The following is a 19265-nucleotide window of genomic DNA, read 5'->3' on the forward strand; positions in this document are numbered from 1 at the left end:
TCAACCAATCAGAATTGAGGTCAACAATGTATTTTTTTATTGGAACTTGACAGTTATTCTGCCAAGAGAACCCATGAAATACAAATTGTTAAATCTTTGAATTGATCGTAAATATATCATGTGGTAAAAGTGGTAAAATGACGCCATTTATAGAAATGGCCTATTTTGCGAATTTTTTAAAACTGTATGTTAAAAAAAAATAATAAATAATAATAATAATAATAATAGCAATAAAATTGGAATTTTAATTGCTTTCAGCAAACCTTAAAATACGCGATACACACGTATTATTGTGAGCCGATCTTGTTAAATACTTAGCATATCTATATCATCAAATATGAAATATAATAAAGTAACATTCGGTTACTCTATATCCCAAAATTACAATACAAATAAAATAAAAACGTTTTAAATACAAATTGTCTCACGTGGTTCATTGATAACAAAGTTCAAACAATCAGTGACTCAATCGAAATCCGAAAGTTTATTGTTCTCAGGTTGATTCTCAGGGTATAAACAAGGCCTTCAGATTCTTCGGCATCATCGATGTTATAAGAAATGGGAATTTTAAATCGTCAACACTGAGAACACCTAATTTAAATTTCAAATTTCGAACAACCTCCCATTGCTCCGTGTGCACCTTGGTTTGCACTTAAGTAAGGGATCCCTATTCATTTATGTTATACTGACCATGCATCTAAAACTTTATTTCATTTATTTTTGAGCCGAAACCAATGTATCGTGAGGCAATCGCTCAAACGAGCCACACCCAACAGGAAAAGTCGTCTGAGCGAGACTACATTATATGTTACAATAACAAGATCTAGATGGCGTTTGTTTAGTCTCTTAAAACCTCCTTACCATAAACTAGAATTCCAACTCTGGCTGCTCAACGTTTCTAGCTTTTTAGTTATTGTATGGTGCTGTGGTCCCTTCTGCATTATTTGAATTCGAATTACATATACAGTCAATGTCATTAACGTTGTCCACTGAAAAAAGACATTTACACATTTACACATTTTTATATTTACACATTTACACTTTAGACTAAAAGATATATCACGTGTTTTATTATGTATTCTTTGCTTTGTGTTCGTCAGCCTGAACATTAAATGTAAAATTCAACTCGTGAATCGAATATCCAGAATGCCCTGACCATTTAGTGAGGATTTGGGATGAAGCCAGAACCTTCGAGGAAACACGCGATATTTCTTTTAGTCTAAATGCGTAATCTGTAAATGTCTAAATGTGTAAATGTCTAGAAATGTGTAAATGTATAAATGTCTTTCTTTTGGTGGACAATGTTAATGAGCAAAACGACAATTATCGTTGTTTTGCTGTGATCCACGCGTGAATAATTAAGTAGCTAAATATATCAATGCAATATCGTGTCTATTCTAATCATCATCATGCATGCAAATATACACTCGACCTAGTTTCCCACATACGGGATATTGTATTGTGTTGATTCTTAGAAATAAAATGGCGGACACTTCAACATAACTTTAAAAGTAACTTCTTACTGTAGATTAACTACAGGTCACAACAACAACATACGACAGAAAATCCCTTGGATCGGATGCTACGATAGACAGTGAACTACATATTATCTCTTGTCTGGCCAAGCTATTTGTGGTTAGTCTGAGCTAGTCTACATGTGTCTGGCAGTCGTTTCATTTTTATGTTTCAGTCTTTGAATATGTCAAAGTCCCTCTATCCATGTGACCTCGTGCATCCTGACAATTTCTTATCAACACTGAAATAATGAACTAAATGTCTAACTATAGTTATCTAGCGTCTTCTTCCGTCGTTCGTACCCTATCTGTATCCACAATGAGAGATGACCGCAAGTGACGACTATTGGGTAACGTACATTTATTATTATTATTTATTCAGTGTTGCGAAAAGGTCATTTAACATTGGCTCAACAATATTTTTGGTTGCAGCATTAAAATGCATGGCTTTAAATACCTGTGCTGCGTTATTTTCAAGCTTTTAACAAATGTTTTGGGCATTTTTGTATTCGATATATATTTGTATTTGTACATTGTTTTCTCAACCTTATTTTTAAGTTTTTGCTGTTGACAATTTTTTTATAAACATTGAATATTCTTCATTTTGTTCTTCACGCAAGGTGACGCATTAAACAGCTTCTGTCTTTTATTTTTCTGTTTCAGCAACGCATAATTTATTTTCGGTATGGTACGCACAAAAAAGCAAGTAAATATTTTTTTACACGTACAAAATGGTAGATTTTTACGTGCGTTTTGTAACTACATATAACATCAACATCCCAAGTGACCTTTTATCACAAGGTTAAATCGTGGTATGTGGTCACGATAGGTTTGAGTTAAAAAGTCTGAAAAACAATAATAATACATAAATTTTCAACTATGAAATGAATTATTAATATTTGGAGCTAAGAAATTTAATAGGATGGCATGTAATTTATTTTTATTCTTGAGCAATTTTACTTAATTTTCCGCATTTTCTTTTCCATTTGTGAAGAGCATACTTGGCCAAATTCGAGTTCATTTTTCTCAAAGCTGCAAGGCTATACACTTGCCTTCCCTTTTCGTTTTGCTGTATCGATTAATTAATATTCGCTTGTTTCAGAAAGTATACAGACACGAAGACTTGGTCATCAGCACAAACTTTGAACGCTAAGAACAATTGCATCACTGCCAAAAAAACAACAACAACAAAAAAAGATACAAACGCTACTAGAAAGTGTTTTATCCAGATATTAGTATTTTTAAGTACTGGTGCGCGGTATTATTAAATTACAGCTTTTTCATCATTATTTACATATTCTTTAATATTATTATTATTTAACTGTCAGATAATAATTTCATCATTTTTGATTTTAAAGCTTAAAACTGGAGCGTATTTAAACATCTCTTTCGCTTTAAAAAAACCATATAATTAATCCGAAAAAAAAAAAAAAAAAAAACTTTTAAACTTGAAATGCAACAAAAACCAATACAAAATATAATTCATCTAAATTGAATTAAAAATACAAATTTCAGGGCATAATAACATAAATGTAGCTAAATTTAAAATATATTATTTGGCGTTGTGTTATTCATATGATTTTATTGTGACGTTTTATTAGACAAACTCAAGGCGTGGTCTTCTTCTAACGTCCAATGAGATTCGTGATATGTTTATTTGATGCTTAAGGCAAGTTCCTCTGACTTCAGACTCAAACAGTCTTCCTTGACATGGAGAGCTTGCTATTTCTTTGGTATTTGACCCCTTGGCTGCTCTTCTTTCTTCTTGCACCTCAAGGTTCGTATATATACAGAGTTATTAACGAGGCTTGATATTTAAAAAAAAAAAATTGTAAAGTAATGTTTAATGTTAAATTTGAATCATGAATATTGAACTATAGATTGTTACTTTCAAAAAAATGCACTTATATTAGATAATTAAAAATTTTAATTAACTAAGATTAATTAATTAAGAATTTGACATATAAGATCTAGATAAGCTACTTTCAATTATTTTATTGGCTTAATTCTTTCATTTCCTTTTTTTTTTTTTTTTTTTCTTTTTTTACATTTAATAGTTTATTAGCTTTTTTCAGTTTTGCAATAGTTCCACAATTAAAGATTTAACCTTGTTCACACTTGTTCAGTTTGGCATATTTTGTCATATATGTATACACCTATTTCAAAAAACGTTGGTTGGATATCTGAAATCAGAAATCTAAGACCGATTGGAATTGTGGGGTACTGAGTGTTTTCTCGTTAAAAAAAAATTAATATACACTAACCCAGATAGTTTGCCAGCGCAGATCATCGCTCAAAGTTAGTATATCGAAATATTAACTTTTGCGAACTACATATTAAAACCACAAACAATTTACAGCTTACAACCTACAATTCCATCGGGTCTCAGATTTCAGATCTCCGACCGACAACGTTGTTTGAATTCAGTGAATGAACTGCGTACGTTGGGTGTTCCGCTTGATACCTTTCGAAAAAGCGCCCAAGCAAATGAAACAAAATATGAATATTATAAAGTATTATAATAATATCTCCAAAAAACAAGAGTAATACTCGGCTACGACTCGTGTTCTAATCATAACCTGCATAAGCTATCTTGCTCTATATATATAAATAATTATATTGAGTATGAATGGTAAAGAAACACATTGAACTAATAATAAATGAAAAAAAAAAAAAAAAAAAAAAAAAAAAAAAAAAAAAAAAAAGGAGTAACATTTCTTAGAGACATCCCTCGATAGAACATAAAGAATATGTCAGCACCCTTCCCTTCCAATCAAATAAGGGCAATATTTGACCAGCCTTTGTTCTTTTGTTTTTACTTATGATTACTAGTATAAGTTTAAATATGTTCAACGTATAGTAAATCCCGAAAGCACAGGAAAATTAATGGCCGTATTTTGTTTCAAAGCATTTAAAAAACGCTTGCCAATTCTAGAATGGCTTGCGCCATAGTCTAGATACAAAATGCGCGCGTAGCTCTAACGTCTTCAGCTTGCATTGAACTGAAGGTCTGAATTCGGACCGAAACGTCTATGAGAGTGTCTGTAAAAATGTCGCTCATGAAGCTATCCTACTTCCGAGCAAATCCTAGTACGTACCTCTAATCTTTAATAATAATAATAATAATAATAATAATAATAATAATAATAATAATAGTAATAATAATAATGATAATAATAATAATAATGTAAACTTTATTATGTTTTCCAAATTCAATCGTAAATCTCGCTATATATAGGCAATTTACAATCAGCTACTTAAATCATTTACACATGCATAAGTACATGAAAAATACCTCACCCAGCATTGTGGGGACGTAAAAAGAACATAATTGAAAAGATTAGTCATTAACATCAAATTATTATTATTTTATCTTGAATATTTTCAGCAGTACAAACGACTTTGCCACGAATGCTGTCATCCCCAGGCAACCATATTGTTGGGTATACGGGACGCGCGGTCAACTTTACTTGGACATTTTCCAATCAGACACTTATTGATGACATGCACTTTGGAACTTGGAAAAAGAATGATTTTGAAAACTCAATTGTATACATTTCGCAATTTGAAAATGGTACAAGTACAGTTGACTTAAAACAGCACAGTGCTGTTCTAGAATACAGTGGGCGCATAAGATGGGCAGGAGACGTGTCGATAGGATTGGCTATATTTGAACTGTCTGGTATCAAATCTTCTGACGAAAGAACATACGCCCTTGATGTAAGGATATCATGATTTTAATGTGCTATTTTTTCTTTTTTCTTTCTTTCTTTTTTTCTTTCTTTCTTTCTTTTTTTGTTTTTTTGTTTGTTTTTGTTTAAGTATTATTTACATAAATGTAATAACTAGTTTCGTACCCCATATTCCCAATTAATGAACCCACCCTCCCACCTATCCACCGACCTGTAACCATCTTTCAATTCATCCATTCATCCATCCAATCATCTCTCTTTTCATCCACCTATCCATACATATCCAGATCCATTCATCTATCCACTTATCGATTCGTCGTTCTTTCGTTCTGTCCGTCCATGCGTCCATTTAGTTCCTGATCAATTTCCGACATTAAGAAAATGGAATCCATCAGCGAATTAGTCATATTTGTTCATTACGATAATTATGATCATTATATTACAGATACTTTACAAAAATGACGATGAATCCGAGCTAAACTCTCAAACCAAACTCATCGTTAAGGTATTTAATTGACAATAATTTTCAGGATGAAACAGTAATGATGAAAAGGTAAATTATACACCGTGAAAAGATGAAAAAACTTACTGACGTTTCGGACGCTAGTCCTTCGTCGGAGTAAAAGAGAAAGAAGTGGTAGAAAGGAATGTAAAAGGATGTAAAAGACCGAGTTAATCAAGAAAAGTGCAAATATTACAATTATTTTCATTATTTTAAGGACACATCACAATTCGTTTCAACGCGTGGCCTAGTTGTGTCACATAACCGTGGTGAGAAGGCTACATTCAGCTGGAGTTACAAATTAACAGAAGACGATACCAAGGCTTTGTCCCAGGTTGTATTTGGAGTTTACAAAGGAGGGAGCTATAAGCCAATATGCGCTTATCAGGTAAAACAACAAAGAATATCTAAAAATAATCAAGTAAAAATGTCTAACTGAGGGGGAAAAGACGAAATAAATAAAAAGGTTTAACGAAAGGATAAATGAATAAAGCAATTGGAGAATGTGAAAAAGATACACACAATATGAAACGATGAATATACGAACAAATTGATCACCTTTGCTCGGGCGGATCTTTTTCTCAATTTCAGCTTCTTTATGCTTCTTCACATTTGCAACTGAGCGCAAGCGTTAAACAAAGAAATGATACTCTAGGGAATGGATCGCACTTGGTCTCCAATAGGGGAAGATTTCGCCTGAGCTCGCCTGAGTCTAGGAGGCCTGTTGGTTAAATCCACAGGGATGAGGGGTGGGGGGTGAAGTTTTAAACATTTCATGAATGCAAGGATCAAGGAGAAAGTAGCGGAGTATTAAGTTATGATAATTCTATTCTAAATCAGGTCGAAAGCAAACAACAATTTACAAACAACTGTTCAACTGGTGTGACGAAATCAGCCTCCCACATTGAAGCCATTAACCCTCAAAGTAAAGCTACTTTCGTACTTAACAATATTGAACTGGAGGATGAGGCTGTGTACTCCATTCGACTTGTTGGGACAACTCACGATATGGAAAGTAAAACACGCCTTGTGGTGACAGGTATGGACATTGACTAATATATATACTTATTGATTTTATTGTCGAACTATCCATTCGAACTTAGTTATAAAGTGCACCTCATATACCGCTGCAAAGAAACCAAAGATGTATTGCCTAATAGATAGATAGACAGACAGACAGACAGACAGACAGACAGACAGACAGACAGACAGACAGACAGACAGACAGACAGACAGACAGACAGACAGACAGACAGACAGACAGACAGAATGAATGAATGAATGCACCTTTATTTGAGGACGATAGTTTCATAAGTGTCATACACTTCTTTACATGAAAGTCGTACTTCATAAGAAAGAGATTTACATATAATATGTGATATATTTAAAAATGAATTAAATAATATGAACTATATATATAGCTATTAAAATGCGTATAAATGATAAATATAAAGTGACTAGGTACTATCCGACTGCCAATTAGACAAATTCTTATTAAAAACTAACCTAGAGGATGAAGTTCGGATATGTGAAGGAATAGAATTCCATAATTTAGCTCCTCTGTAAGAGAAACTTTTTTTAAGGAATTCAGTCCTTGGAATGGTTTGAATTTCTAATTTATCTTCGATATTTCTCAATTTAGATTTATAAGCATTTGAATCCTTACTTTTTGAGAAAAGATCCTGTAAATAAGATGGAGTATTTTCATGCAAAATATCATACATCATGAGAGAAAGGCGCTTTTCGCGTCTTATAGCCAAGCGGTCCCAATTCAATTGTTGCAAGATGTCTGCTGACCTTATGTCATAGCCCTGAAAGGTTATGATTCGGGCAGCTCTGTTCTGCAACTTTTGAAGTCGGTCTGCTTGGCCTTTGTTTAAATTACTCCAAACAAGATCACAGTAATCAAATAACGGTTGAATAAGAGCCTTATACATAAGTATTAAGGTATCAAGAGGGACAAAATCTCTGGCTTGTTTTAAACCATTAATGGAAGAGCCAGTTTTCTTACATAAGTTTTCAATATGAACATCCCAAGTTAGGTTTTGATCTAAATACACACCAAGGTGTTTTGAAGAGGTTACCCTCTTTACCTCTTGATCCTTAATCATGATATGCGAAGAAATTCCCAAATTTGAAAGCTGAAAATTTGATCCAATTAACATATATTCAGATTTTACTACATTCAAACTCAGCTTATTAGCCAATAGCCAGTCACTGACACACAGTAAATCTAAATTCACTTTATCATAGAGTTCAGTAGTTGACTTTGATGCGTAACTAATTAGGGTGTCATCAGCATAAAGACGAGGCTGACTAATTTCGAGACAATGAGGCAAGTCATTAATATAAATTATAAACAGTAACGGACCTAAAATCGAGCCCTGTGGAACACCGCTCGTTACAGTTACTGGATTTGAGGTATAGGTTTCAATGGTACAGCATTGACTTCTATCAGTTAAGTAAGAACGAAAGAAATCTAATGCTACTCCACCAACCCCATAGTGCTTAAGTTTAGAAATTAGGATGTCATGTGAAACAGTATCAAAGGCTTTCGCTAAATCTAAGGAAACTACAAGGTTAGTTAAGCCACTATCCATGTCTCTATGATTCACGGTATCAAATGCCTTACTAAGATCAACGAACAGTACTCCGCTCAAGAGACCAAGATCCATATTTTGAAACCAACTTTCAGTTGCCTGAAGGAGTGCCGTAAGGGTTGAATGGCAAGGTCTAAAGCCCGACTGAAATTTGCTCAGAATATTATTAGAAGAAAGATATGAATAAAGTTGATCAAAAATTATCTTTTCAAACACCTTGGCAATCACTGGCAGAACTGAAATTGGTCTATAGTTGTTAGGATCGTTTTTCTTATCCCCTTTATGAACAGGTGACACTTTAGCTCTTTTCCAATTTTCTGGAAAAATACCTGTTTCTAAACATTTGTTGAAAATAGCACAAAGGGGATAAGCAATAATTTGAGCTGTATCCTTTAATAGCCTAGCAGAAATATTATCCAGGCCAGTGGCTTTTGAAACAGCTAATTTTGATAGAAGTTTAACGATATAAGAAGGTTCAACATTTACAAGAACAAAACGTGAGGTTGCTTTAGTAACATAGGATGTAGGAGACACTTGTGCTGGTTTAATATCATCAGCAATTTTTGACGCAATTGTTGAAAAATGATTATCGAAAGCTTCACTTATCGTATCTGGATCAGTATAAATAGACTGGTCTATTTTTAACTCTGAAATGCCAGTTATCTTTGATTTCCGGCCGAGTAATAAATTCAACGCTTTCCATGTACGTCTGCTATCACCTTCATTGTTGCTTATTTCATTTGTAACATACCGTTTCTTTGCTTTCCTAATGGCAACATTGACCTCATTTCTAGCAATTTTGTAGCTAGACCAAATGGCATCAGTTTTTAATTTAATATACTGTTTCTTAAGATAGTCCCTCCGATGCATTAACCCTCTTATATCGTGTGTTAGCCACGGACAGGGCCTGTTCTTTATTCTTCTTTTCCTAATAGGCAAGTGCTTATTAATGATGTCAAGAAAAGAGTTCTCCCAGAAATGTACCATCTCATTTGGACCATTTACGTTGTCTATTAGAGTCCAATGAACATTTTTGAGATCCTCGACTATTAAATCAGGCCTATAATTCTTCATAAAGCGAGTTATGACAAATCTAGGTTCGCTTTTGAGGGATGTCAATTTCCTTATTCCATATATCAGATAATGATCGCTCAACGTCACCGGTAAAACTCCCGAAGCAGATATTGCTTCGGGTTTGTTTGTGATTAAATGGTCTATCATAGTCTTAGAAGTATTGGTTACACGTGTATAGTCATTAATTAATTGAGAATATTGATACGTGTCATAAATAAACTTCATTTGAGAGGCAAGAGAATCTTTCGGGTGAGCAGCTAGATTACAGTTTATGCCACCCAACAGAATTGATTCCTTGTCTTCAAAATCCACAGCCTTTAAAAACATTTCAAAATCTTTCAATAAATCAATAGACGAACCTGGTGGCCTATACCAAGTTGAAACAAGAAAAGGCTTTGATTTAGGCTTGTGTATTTCAATGACTATGATTTCCATATTCGGAACTATTACGAGGTCATTTCTAACAATATAGGTTAGGACATTACGTATGTATAGCGCCACACCACCACCATTTGTGTTACGATCATTTCGCTCGAGAGAATAACCATCAATTCTAACGAGATCGTTACTACAAGAACAGTCAAGTTTCGTTTCATTGACGGCCATTATATCAAAATCCAGATCAGTTAACAACATCCTAAGTTGGTCGATGTGCGCTAGTAAACCATTTATATTCAACATACCAAGTTTAAATCCTCTAGTTTTAGGTAGCATAGGCTTTAGTGAATTACGAATTAATAAATCAGACTTTTCACCTATGTTTTGAGCGCCCACCTGGCAAACAGCTAGTTTTCAGACAGACAGACAGACAGACAGACAGACAGACAGACAGAGAGAGAGAAAGACAGACAGACAGAAAGACAGACAGACAGACAGACAGAAAGAAAGAAAGAAAGACAGACAGACAGACAGACAGACAGACAGACAGACAGACAGACAGACAGACAGACAGACAGACAGACAGACAGACAGACAGACAGACAGACAGACAGACAGACAGACAGACAGATAGATAGATAGATAGAAAGAAAGAAAGAAAGAGATAGCTTTATTAGTTACATCATTGCAGCTTCCGGGCTGGCTGAATTGCGATATACTTTACAATTAAAAACAAATATTAAAACAAGAGGCGTGTCGCAACCTTTTTGCATATATCTTCTATATGCCCGTTCCACCTAAGATCGTCTGAAACGGTTACTCCTAACAGCGTTGCGCATGAAACAACTTCGATATCCTTATCCCTGATTAATTATAACTGGCTCTACTAATCTAATTAATCTAGAGAATGATATTAAGCTATTTGTATTTCGACTCGTTGAGCTGAAAACCGTCGGTGCCGATCTTCTGCATTAGGTTATGTATGCGTAACTGCGTAGAGCTGACTACTTTCTTCATTTCTACCTCAGCGAGGGTAATATCACCCTCGTACTTCCAGAGGGTTGTAGGAAAAATTAGCTGAGAACTGAAGGTTGGAGAAGTAATACTATATGGTTGGTTTCTTTTAATCCTAGTTCCCCCAAGGATTGTTGAAAAGCCTAAAAGTATAACTATACTAGAAGGCAGAAATCTTAAGTTGAAATGCGTAGTTGAAGGGAAGCCAAAACCAACAATAAAGTGGTTGAAAGACAACCAGACATTGGAGGGGAACTCAACCAAATATTTCACGAAACCTGGAATCAAGCGGCAAGACGCTGGACATTACCAATGCGTTGCAGAAAACAAAGTGGGAAGGATAGTATCCGAGCCTAAAGCCATAGTAGACGTGCAATGTAAGCTTAAATGTATTTATTTATGTACTAAGATCAGGAATGTAGGACATCGACAACATTTTGTTTAAAAATAATATAATTATTATAAGATAATATATTTATTATACTAAGTCCAAACGCTATCAGTGATTTGATCTACTAATTTTGCAACTTTTAACCTACAGATCCACCAGTCATCAATTCCTCAAAGAAAATCAACATAATTCCTGTGCCAATCGGAACAGACGTGTGGCTTTCCTGTCGCACTGTAGCAAATCCTCCAGCATCTGTTCGGTGGTTTGCCAGTGGAATTCTAGTGAAACGCAACGCCGAGGTTTTCCACTTAAAAGTTTCCAGTTCTTTTGATTATGCGAACTACACTTGTGTTGCTAATAATCCATTTGGTCAAGACAATAAAACTTTTGTCTTAACACAAGTTGGTAGGTAGTTTATTGTCCCTAGAATATCATGCAAACTGTATACATACTACGGGCATGCGCAGTTGTTTTATCTCATTTCCCCAAGGTACTACCTTTAGTGACTCTTGTTCTTCCCATTCTGTTGACCAAATTGCAAGCTGCCCACGTTTTCATTTAATATTCGGTTAGCGTAACTTTAAAATGGTATTTCTGTTACAGGGCCACCCTCGAACCCACAAGTTGACTGCGATAAAAAGGGCGACGCCAGCCTGGATCTTACATTTATTTTCCATTGGAGTTCGCCCAAGAAAAGTGGAGGAGCCCCTGTGTTCTTGTACACCATCAAACACCGCTCCTTTGTCAACGCGTCACAAAGAAATACACAGGCCTGGAAGAGTATAAATGTTACACACAAGAGAACCTGGTATAAGTTTAAACTGAAGTGGCAAAGGACTTTTGAGTATACAATCACGGCCTGGAACAAGTACGGGGAGAGCACACTTGATATTGATAACACTTGTCTTATTACAGTTGGAAAAGGTAAATAATTATTTAAGTACACGATATACCCTTTTCGATGTGTGGCATTAAAAAAAATATCGTAAAAGCGTTTTATTTGGTTGTGACGACGCATAATAACTTTTAGATGCTACAAATGATGATTCCTAAAACATTTGGCACGCATACAAATCTTCCAGACTATTATTGAATCTTTATGTCGAACCCTAAAACAACCTCTGGGCTGATGATCAAAGGCAGGGCACGTACGGCTCACCCATATATCGATTTGATTTTGATTCTTTGCTTTGTCTTTTTTTTTTTTTTTAGTCTTCTAACTTTTTTAAATATATATATTTTTTATGTTTGGTGCCTTCCCTTTCCGTTTATGTTTTTGCATTTGTTTCCACAAATCATGCTTTCAAGTAACTCATGCACAATTTACTATTCTAGACACCCGCATCTTTACAATAATGCCGACACAAGACATAGTAGCAGGTAAGGGACGACAAAAACTCATAATTTTTTTAATAATTTAGCAATATAGCCTGTTTTATATTTCTACAACATTACCAACCCTAAAACGTCTGTATTTTTAGCCTCCGCAATCAAGTTTACGACGGGCCAAGTGCATTTCTAGTCATTACGCTCGTGAGCTATAAAAATATTTTCGCTCCACTGGACAGGCTATTTCCCAAAAACCGTTCTCGCAATGGCTGACAAGTGCATAAAAACGAGATCACCCAGTAACTAGTTCACAATAGAATTTATAAAAGCACCCCAAATGCGTTTATAAGTATAGAAATTGACCTTTTTTACCTGAGTTGGCGCTATCAACCTATATTTTGAATGAACACCCTTGCTAAGCCTTGAAGGATGACTGGGTGAACTCGTCTTCGTCTGCTTGTCAGCCATTATGATAATGGTTTATTGGTGGTAAAATATTATTAGTAAGATGGTTTGCACGGATCGGTACGAAGGACTTCATTTTGGCTGTTCATTCTTTCTGCGCAGCTAAGATGCAGTCGTAATAAGCCACACTTAAAGTAACCTTTTAAGTACTCCATGAGCCCCTACACTTTGGGGTATTTCTTAGTTAAAAGTACAACTGGTGGAAATTTTATTTGCACGCACATTTCTTCGGAATGTGTAATCTAATTTACCATTTTAGTTTTCCATCAAAATAAACACATTTTGATCGATGCATTTATTAAGCAAAACGTGTTTTTATAGAAGATTAACTCCAAAAGCCTGTTTGTGCAATTGAACTTCTATAAATATGTTTTTTTAAATACTTTACTGTTTTTATAACTTTCCTTTTTTGGGTTAACTTTTTAAATAGCGTCTAAATACAGTTGAAAGTATTTAGGCGAGCTTTTTTATGTTCACTAGCATGGTTTTTGTTATTACAGCTTTAGTTGCTTTACTAATGCTTTAGTTGTGGTTTGTTTTGATATTTTTAATGATTAATTCCCTCATAGTTTCAGAGGTGATTATTGGATCGGTTAGTTCGGAATAAGTGCACAGAGAGGGAAAAAAATCCTGGTGCCTATTTAAGTATGAACATATTAGAGTTCGATTTCATGTACAAAATTCATTTCAAAGCTGCCGCCAAGAAGAACTCAAATAATCACGAGCCAATAAAGAACTTATGGCTGTATGTTGGTGTTGGTGCTGGAGTACTTGGGTTGGCACTGCTGGTCTTGTTGATATATTCGTACCGTAAGAGGCGAAAAGCTAAGAAGGGTAAGTATTTAGCTCAAATTTAGTTCTAAAATAAATTAATCGTGTTTTTTAATGTTTAAATTAATGATGTTCCAATAATATTACTCGGATACCCATCTATTTCGCCTCTTTTAACTCAATACCTATAACTATTGATTTTCAGATAACTGGTATATTCATCACACAAGGTAAAAGGAACCACGGACAATCGTTTGTCTACTTTATTTACTTGCCCTTTGTTGTTTTTTATGTTGTATTCATATTTTCAGCGCACAAACAATTATCCTCGGATGACAATGAAGTACCTACTATGCTTATTCTCTTGTTGGATTGTATTCCATCGATCAATTTGCACTATGATGTTTTTGGAAACAGAACTGATAGACCTGCTGTAAAAAGTTTACTCATTTTCGGTGGACATATCACGATCGCATCATTATCTTACAATAATTTCTTGTTCATTATTAATTATGTTCTTTTGTTCATAAAGATGACGATCGAGTAACATTGACTTAATCGTGGGAAAACATAATGGGCTGCTTCTATTACATGATTTTGAGTTTACGAGAAGTAATTAGCCCTGACTCAACGTATTTATGATATTTTTTTCCAGTTTCAATGCTTTTACAATGGAAAGCAACATGCTTGAAGGTGCTTCAGTCAATAGTCATTTGCTCCAAGCAGATACACAGTCTGGTACCATCAAGAAGCAGTCAATGGTGGGAAGCCCTCGCTACCAAATGGATCCTGAATGGTTTATTCCACGAGAAAAAATATGTATCGTAAAGGTATTTGGGTTATTCATTTCAAATCTTATTCATGTGACTTCCATTTTAGATTCTATAAACAAACTCAAACATTGGTTGGTGATGAATTATTCATGTTAAAGTTAACACTCATCAGTGAATTTGAAAATAATATTCACGCGAGCAAGGTCGTCTTGGACAATAAGGCATGCCTTTTTGTTCATGTACGTATGATCAATAGGACAACATAATCCACCTGGACATCTATCCAGCATTTACCCATCCATTAATCATGACCATTTTTTTGCATTCTTTTATCTGTTCACTCCTTTATTTGTTTATTCCTCTTTGTATGATTGATTTTTTTTGGTATTTTCTTTTCTGTTGGCAGGTTATTGGTAATGGGGCATTTGGTCTTGTCTACAAAGGACGTGTGCATGGTTTTGGACCAAACACATTGGGGTGGAACCTTGTGGCTATTAAGAGCCCTTATGGTGAGTATACATGCTTCTTATTTCTATCTAAATAACCTAACCAAGAAAAGCGTCAATTGAAACGTTTTTGTTGATCAAATTCAGCTGATGCATCTGATGCGGAAGTGAAAGATTTGATGAAAGAATTTGAGCTCATGAAGACATTGAAGCCACACCCACACGTGATAAAGCTGTTGGGATGCGGGGAAGACGAAGGTGAGATCAGGGACAGTTAACGAAAAGTTTTTTTCACATGATGCATTTTTACTCTTGCTACCAAAATAAACGCCCATAGAATGAGCACTTTGTTATGATGCGCTTATCCCCAAGACTGCCTGATCTGAATATAATTTATTTCATCTTCAACATTAAATCCTTCTAAAGGCAATATATTTTAATGGTTTTCGATAAAGATAGTACATTGTTATTAATTGAAACAACTTCTTAAAAGGCCGCCCATTGGTGATCATTGAGTACGTACCATTTGGCGATCTCTTGGGATATCTGAGAAAGAGCAGAGGAGAGAACGATGACTACTATTCGGATCCAGAAATCAAGCCTAACACAAATTTGACATCACAACAGCTCATTCGTTTTGCCTGGCACACTGCTGATGGCATGGCTTACCTTGCCTCTCAAAAGGTATGCCTTCAGGAACAACCCTAATGTCCCTTCCCCCCACCCCTCCAATCTACTTTCCACAGGGATAGCGAATCCCTTAGCTCGTGCTACAAACCCATTTTTTTCCTTCAAATTTGCCATTTCTAGTTGTGTTTGTTTTCTCACTCTCCTCTTAGTTTGGCTATAGTAACGATGGCATTGCTTTGCATTCTAGATCCTTCATCGTGACCTTGCAGCGCGTAATGTTCTTGTTGGTGATGGACTGTCCTGTAAGGTCACAGACTTTGGAATGGCGAAAGATGTCAGCAACGACGATATCTATATTCGATCGACAGAGGTATTGACCAGATTTTCTTCTGATTTCATCTCACATACACAGTCTTGTCATAGTTATCTTGATGAATAATGCAACAAAAGGAATTCATATTAGACTATTTTTATATGAATATTTTCATGTGAATTTTCATGGTAATTGTCGTAGGGTCGTTTGCCAGTGAAGTGGACAGCCATAGAGGCATTGACCGGTGGAGGAGAGTACACCACACAAAGTGATGTGTAAGTGTAGTTTTGTTATCAAATACAATACAGATGTTTACACAAACTACCTCGTTATATCTGATATGATTGAGCATCATTCTATGGAATCAATTATGCATGATTGTGTCTTTTTCTATACAATGGAAATCCCTTTACAATAAACTTGCCATAACCTTATATATTTATATATGACCGGTCTGTGTAAAATCTTGAAGTCTTATGAACGTTTTGGTTTAGATGGAGTTTTGGAGTTGTCCTATACGAAATCTGCACAATAGGTAAGTACATTTCTCCTTCTTTAATCAATCCGTCGGCAAAAGTTTTTTTTTTTTGCGTATATATGTATTGGGTTTAAAAAAAAGAGAAAGGTCATTTCTATAAGTAAATATATGTCGTACACAAGTTACAGCGACTTTCATAATTACGCGACTTCGACAAAGTTGGCGCCAGCCCAAGACACGGGTTTTGGCTTCCGTCATTCAAAATCACGAAAAAAAAAATCAGTGTTACTGACGTAAGATAGTTGTTTACTCTAATTTGTGCGATCATAGGTGCTGAGCCGTTCCCAGGGGTTGCTGCTAAGGAAATCCCACTACACATTGTGGAAGGATACCGAATGAAACGACCAGGCCACGTAGATCCTGAACTGTAAGTGAAAAAAAGGAGGGTAGCTATAGGTACTAAGAAACGAAAATAAAATAAAATAAAAGAATATTAAAAAATAGTGAATATAGTGGAAGAATTAAAGAAATAGAGAGGAGAGAAAAGGCGAAGAAACAAATAAATGGATAAGGGAATCTAAGAAAAAAAAAAAAAAGAAGATATATATAGATATAGATATTGTTGTTGTTTTTTATTTATAGGTATGACATAATGATGAGTTGCTGGGAGACAAACCCTGATGACAGACCAACATTCCCAGAGCTGAAGGAAACACTTATGAAGCTGGAGGAAGTCCAGTCAAGGGTGTGTGTTTCATTGCTGTTATTGCTTTTCATTTGTTGTCGCTGGTCAATGTCGGGATAATGTTGATTTTAAGTTATGTATTCTTGAACAACAAAAGTAAATCTCGTATCTTTTTTTTTTTTGGTTATTTTTAGGATTACATTAACCTTAAGGAATGCCGACAGTACCAAAACGTACCCGTCACTCCAAGCACAAGACGAGCAGGAAAACGAGACCTAGGAACGCTAAAGGGATCCGTCAGAGGCAACCCTTATCACATTGGACCAGGAACACAAGGCCAAGTAACCGCTGTCTAAAATGAGTAAAGCTAGGCTTCTCTTGTTCTACTATAGATACCAATTACTCTCTTCTTTGTCCTACGTTATTTGTTTAATTAGTACTTGGGTTATTTCAGCAATGCAGGCTGAGGTCCTGAGTGTAGCTATACAGGCGGGGAATGTCCTCGTCAAATTGAAAAAAAAAAAGTTTTAAAACATCATCATTATGGTCTTATTATAAGATATACAGGAGACCTATTGGTGAGGGGAAAAAACATGGTAAATGGTAAATCATGACTGAGTCGCCATTAAGGCAACAGCTTCTATAACGCATAAAGATATATTCCTGCTCTTTACCGATATATTTGCATTTGAAATAAATTGAAATCATTTGTAGACTGTAAAATGTCTCGTTCCTGAAGAATTCCTTGAAAGTTGTGTTACTGCGATTTCCATAAACATGCGAACTCTGCAGTCTCCGAGCTGCATGCTGAAATATGTAAATCGCAGTAATGCTGTGTGGTGTAGATCTCAATTGATTTTAAATGTGTTACCTATCTACTTACGCACTCGATACACTCACGACTTTCTCTCACACCCACCTACCTATCTTCAATCACTACATGTTATCCTAAAGCCCCGTTTACACTAGCGATTTTTGCGGCGATTTTTTTGCGAATTTGTCCATAATAAATAATGGTAAAGAATTTACTTGTAAATTTTTTTCAGGATACCAAGATTTTCCTAGACGAATGTCTCTTTTGAAGGATGAGACAAAAGATTTTTTATTTCCAAAAATTTCCACAAAAATCGCAGCAAGAATCGCCGAAAAAATCGCCAGTGTAAACGGGGCTTAAGGACGAGAGAAGGGCTGCAGACGTCCAAACAGAGTATAAAAACTCCACAGCCACGCTTGCTGTTCACGCTGAGTTACCTAAATAATAGAATACCTATATACCAATTGGAATAGATAGAGCTCAATCTTCAAACAATATTTGCTCGTGAAGCATCTTTATTATAAAATTCATATATAAAAATTTAGAAAGTTTACTTTAAATTTTGACAATGTCGAAGAAATATATTCGGGATTTATTCATTATTCAAGACACAAGTTTCAGTGGCACGAGTAAAAAGCAGTTCTACTTTTCTTCTTTTATTCAAAACCGAAAGTCTCGAATTCACAAAAGTTTAAATTGCGCCTTGTAGTACACCCGGGGAAACTTGTCTCGCACGCCGTTGCACATAAGTTTTAGCTAAAAGTTTCAACGTGTAAAAGTGTCTTAAGAGATTGCGATACAGTTCACTTTTCATAAAACTATTTTAAGAAAGCATGGATTTATTTTAGAAATTACGATTCAAGAATAACGTATTGCATATTGAATTTTTGAATTATTTACTAAAATATACAGTTTATAAAATATTCAAAGAATTAAGCTGAGGATTTTTGATTTGGATAAAGTGTGTAAATTCAAAGTTTTGCAATACGAGTATCGTCATTTTAATATACTATGCTTCCGACCATTTGCTTGGTGGCGTCATTTTTAGTGCCTGTAATAGGATTGTATTGCTTTTTTATTTCTCGATAAGTATACTAAGACATATATTTGTAAACAGGACGCATCTACGAATTTCCTGCCGATCTTCGGAGCTTGTGCAGTGCGTTTTTCACCCATTTCCTTCAATATGTTTGTCTTGTAATATTGAGCCACAACAACATACATATAGAAACAAACCAATTACCAGATAGACTAACAAACATAACGTATTCGAAAGAAACAAAACGAGAAGTTTGGGGTGGGGGGGGGGGGGGGGGGGGGGGGGGAGGGGGGGGGAGGGGGGGGGAGGGGGGGTTGGGAAGTGGAGGTGGAGAGGCACTTGAAAAAACATATTGAA

The 19265-nt window shown here is 35.2% G+C and overlaps 1 protein-coding gene across 2 annotated transcripts; it reads left to right on the forward strand.

Annotated features, from left to right (window-relative positions):
• The first annotated feature begins 1473 nt into the window (after window positions 1-1473).
• LOC116300135 (fibroblast growth factor receptor 2) lies at window positions 1474-17778 on the forward strand. Of its 2 annotated transcripts, XM_089025680.1 has the most exons (23): window positions 1474-1635; window positions 1788-1864; window positions 3116-3291; window positions 4903-5234; window positions 5652-5711; window positions 5926-6096; window positions 6549-6747; window positions 10894-11151; window positions 11316-11570; window positions 11769-12089; window positions 12501-12545; window positions 13653-13793; window positions 13936-13960; window positions 14386-14560; window positions 14910-15012; window positions 15097-15207; window positions 15443-15633; window positions 15827-15949; window positions 16094-16167; window positions 16387-16427; window positions 16701-16797; window positions 17013-17115; window positions 17250-17778. In XM_089025680.1, the coding sequence occupies exons 3-23, from the start codon at window positions 3225-3227 to the stop codon at window positions 17409-17411; spliced, it is 3054 nt and encodes a 1017-aa protein (XP_088881806.1). In that variant the 5' UTR covers window positions 1474-1635; window positions 1788-1864; window positions 3116-3224; the 3' UTR covers window positions 17412-17778. The 2 variants fall into 2 exon arrangements, with proteins under 2 accessions (XP_088881806.1, XP_088881805.1); XM_089025679.1 differs by having other exon boundaries at window positions 1474-1864.
• Window positions 17779-19265: the final 1487 nt, after the last annotated feature.

The sequence above is a fragment of the Actinia tenebrosa genome, unplaced genomic scaffold (assembly GCF_029948245.1).
Source record: "Actinia tenebrosa isolate PJP-AT-01 unplaced genomic scaffold, QUT_ActTen_1.0 PGA_scaffold0__85_contigs__length_37466705, whole genome shotgun sequence".
Lineage (NCBI taxonomy): Eukaryota > Metazoa > Cnidaria > Anthozoa > Actiniaria > Actiniidae > Actinia > Actinia tenebrosa.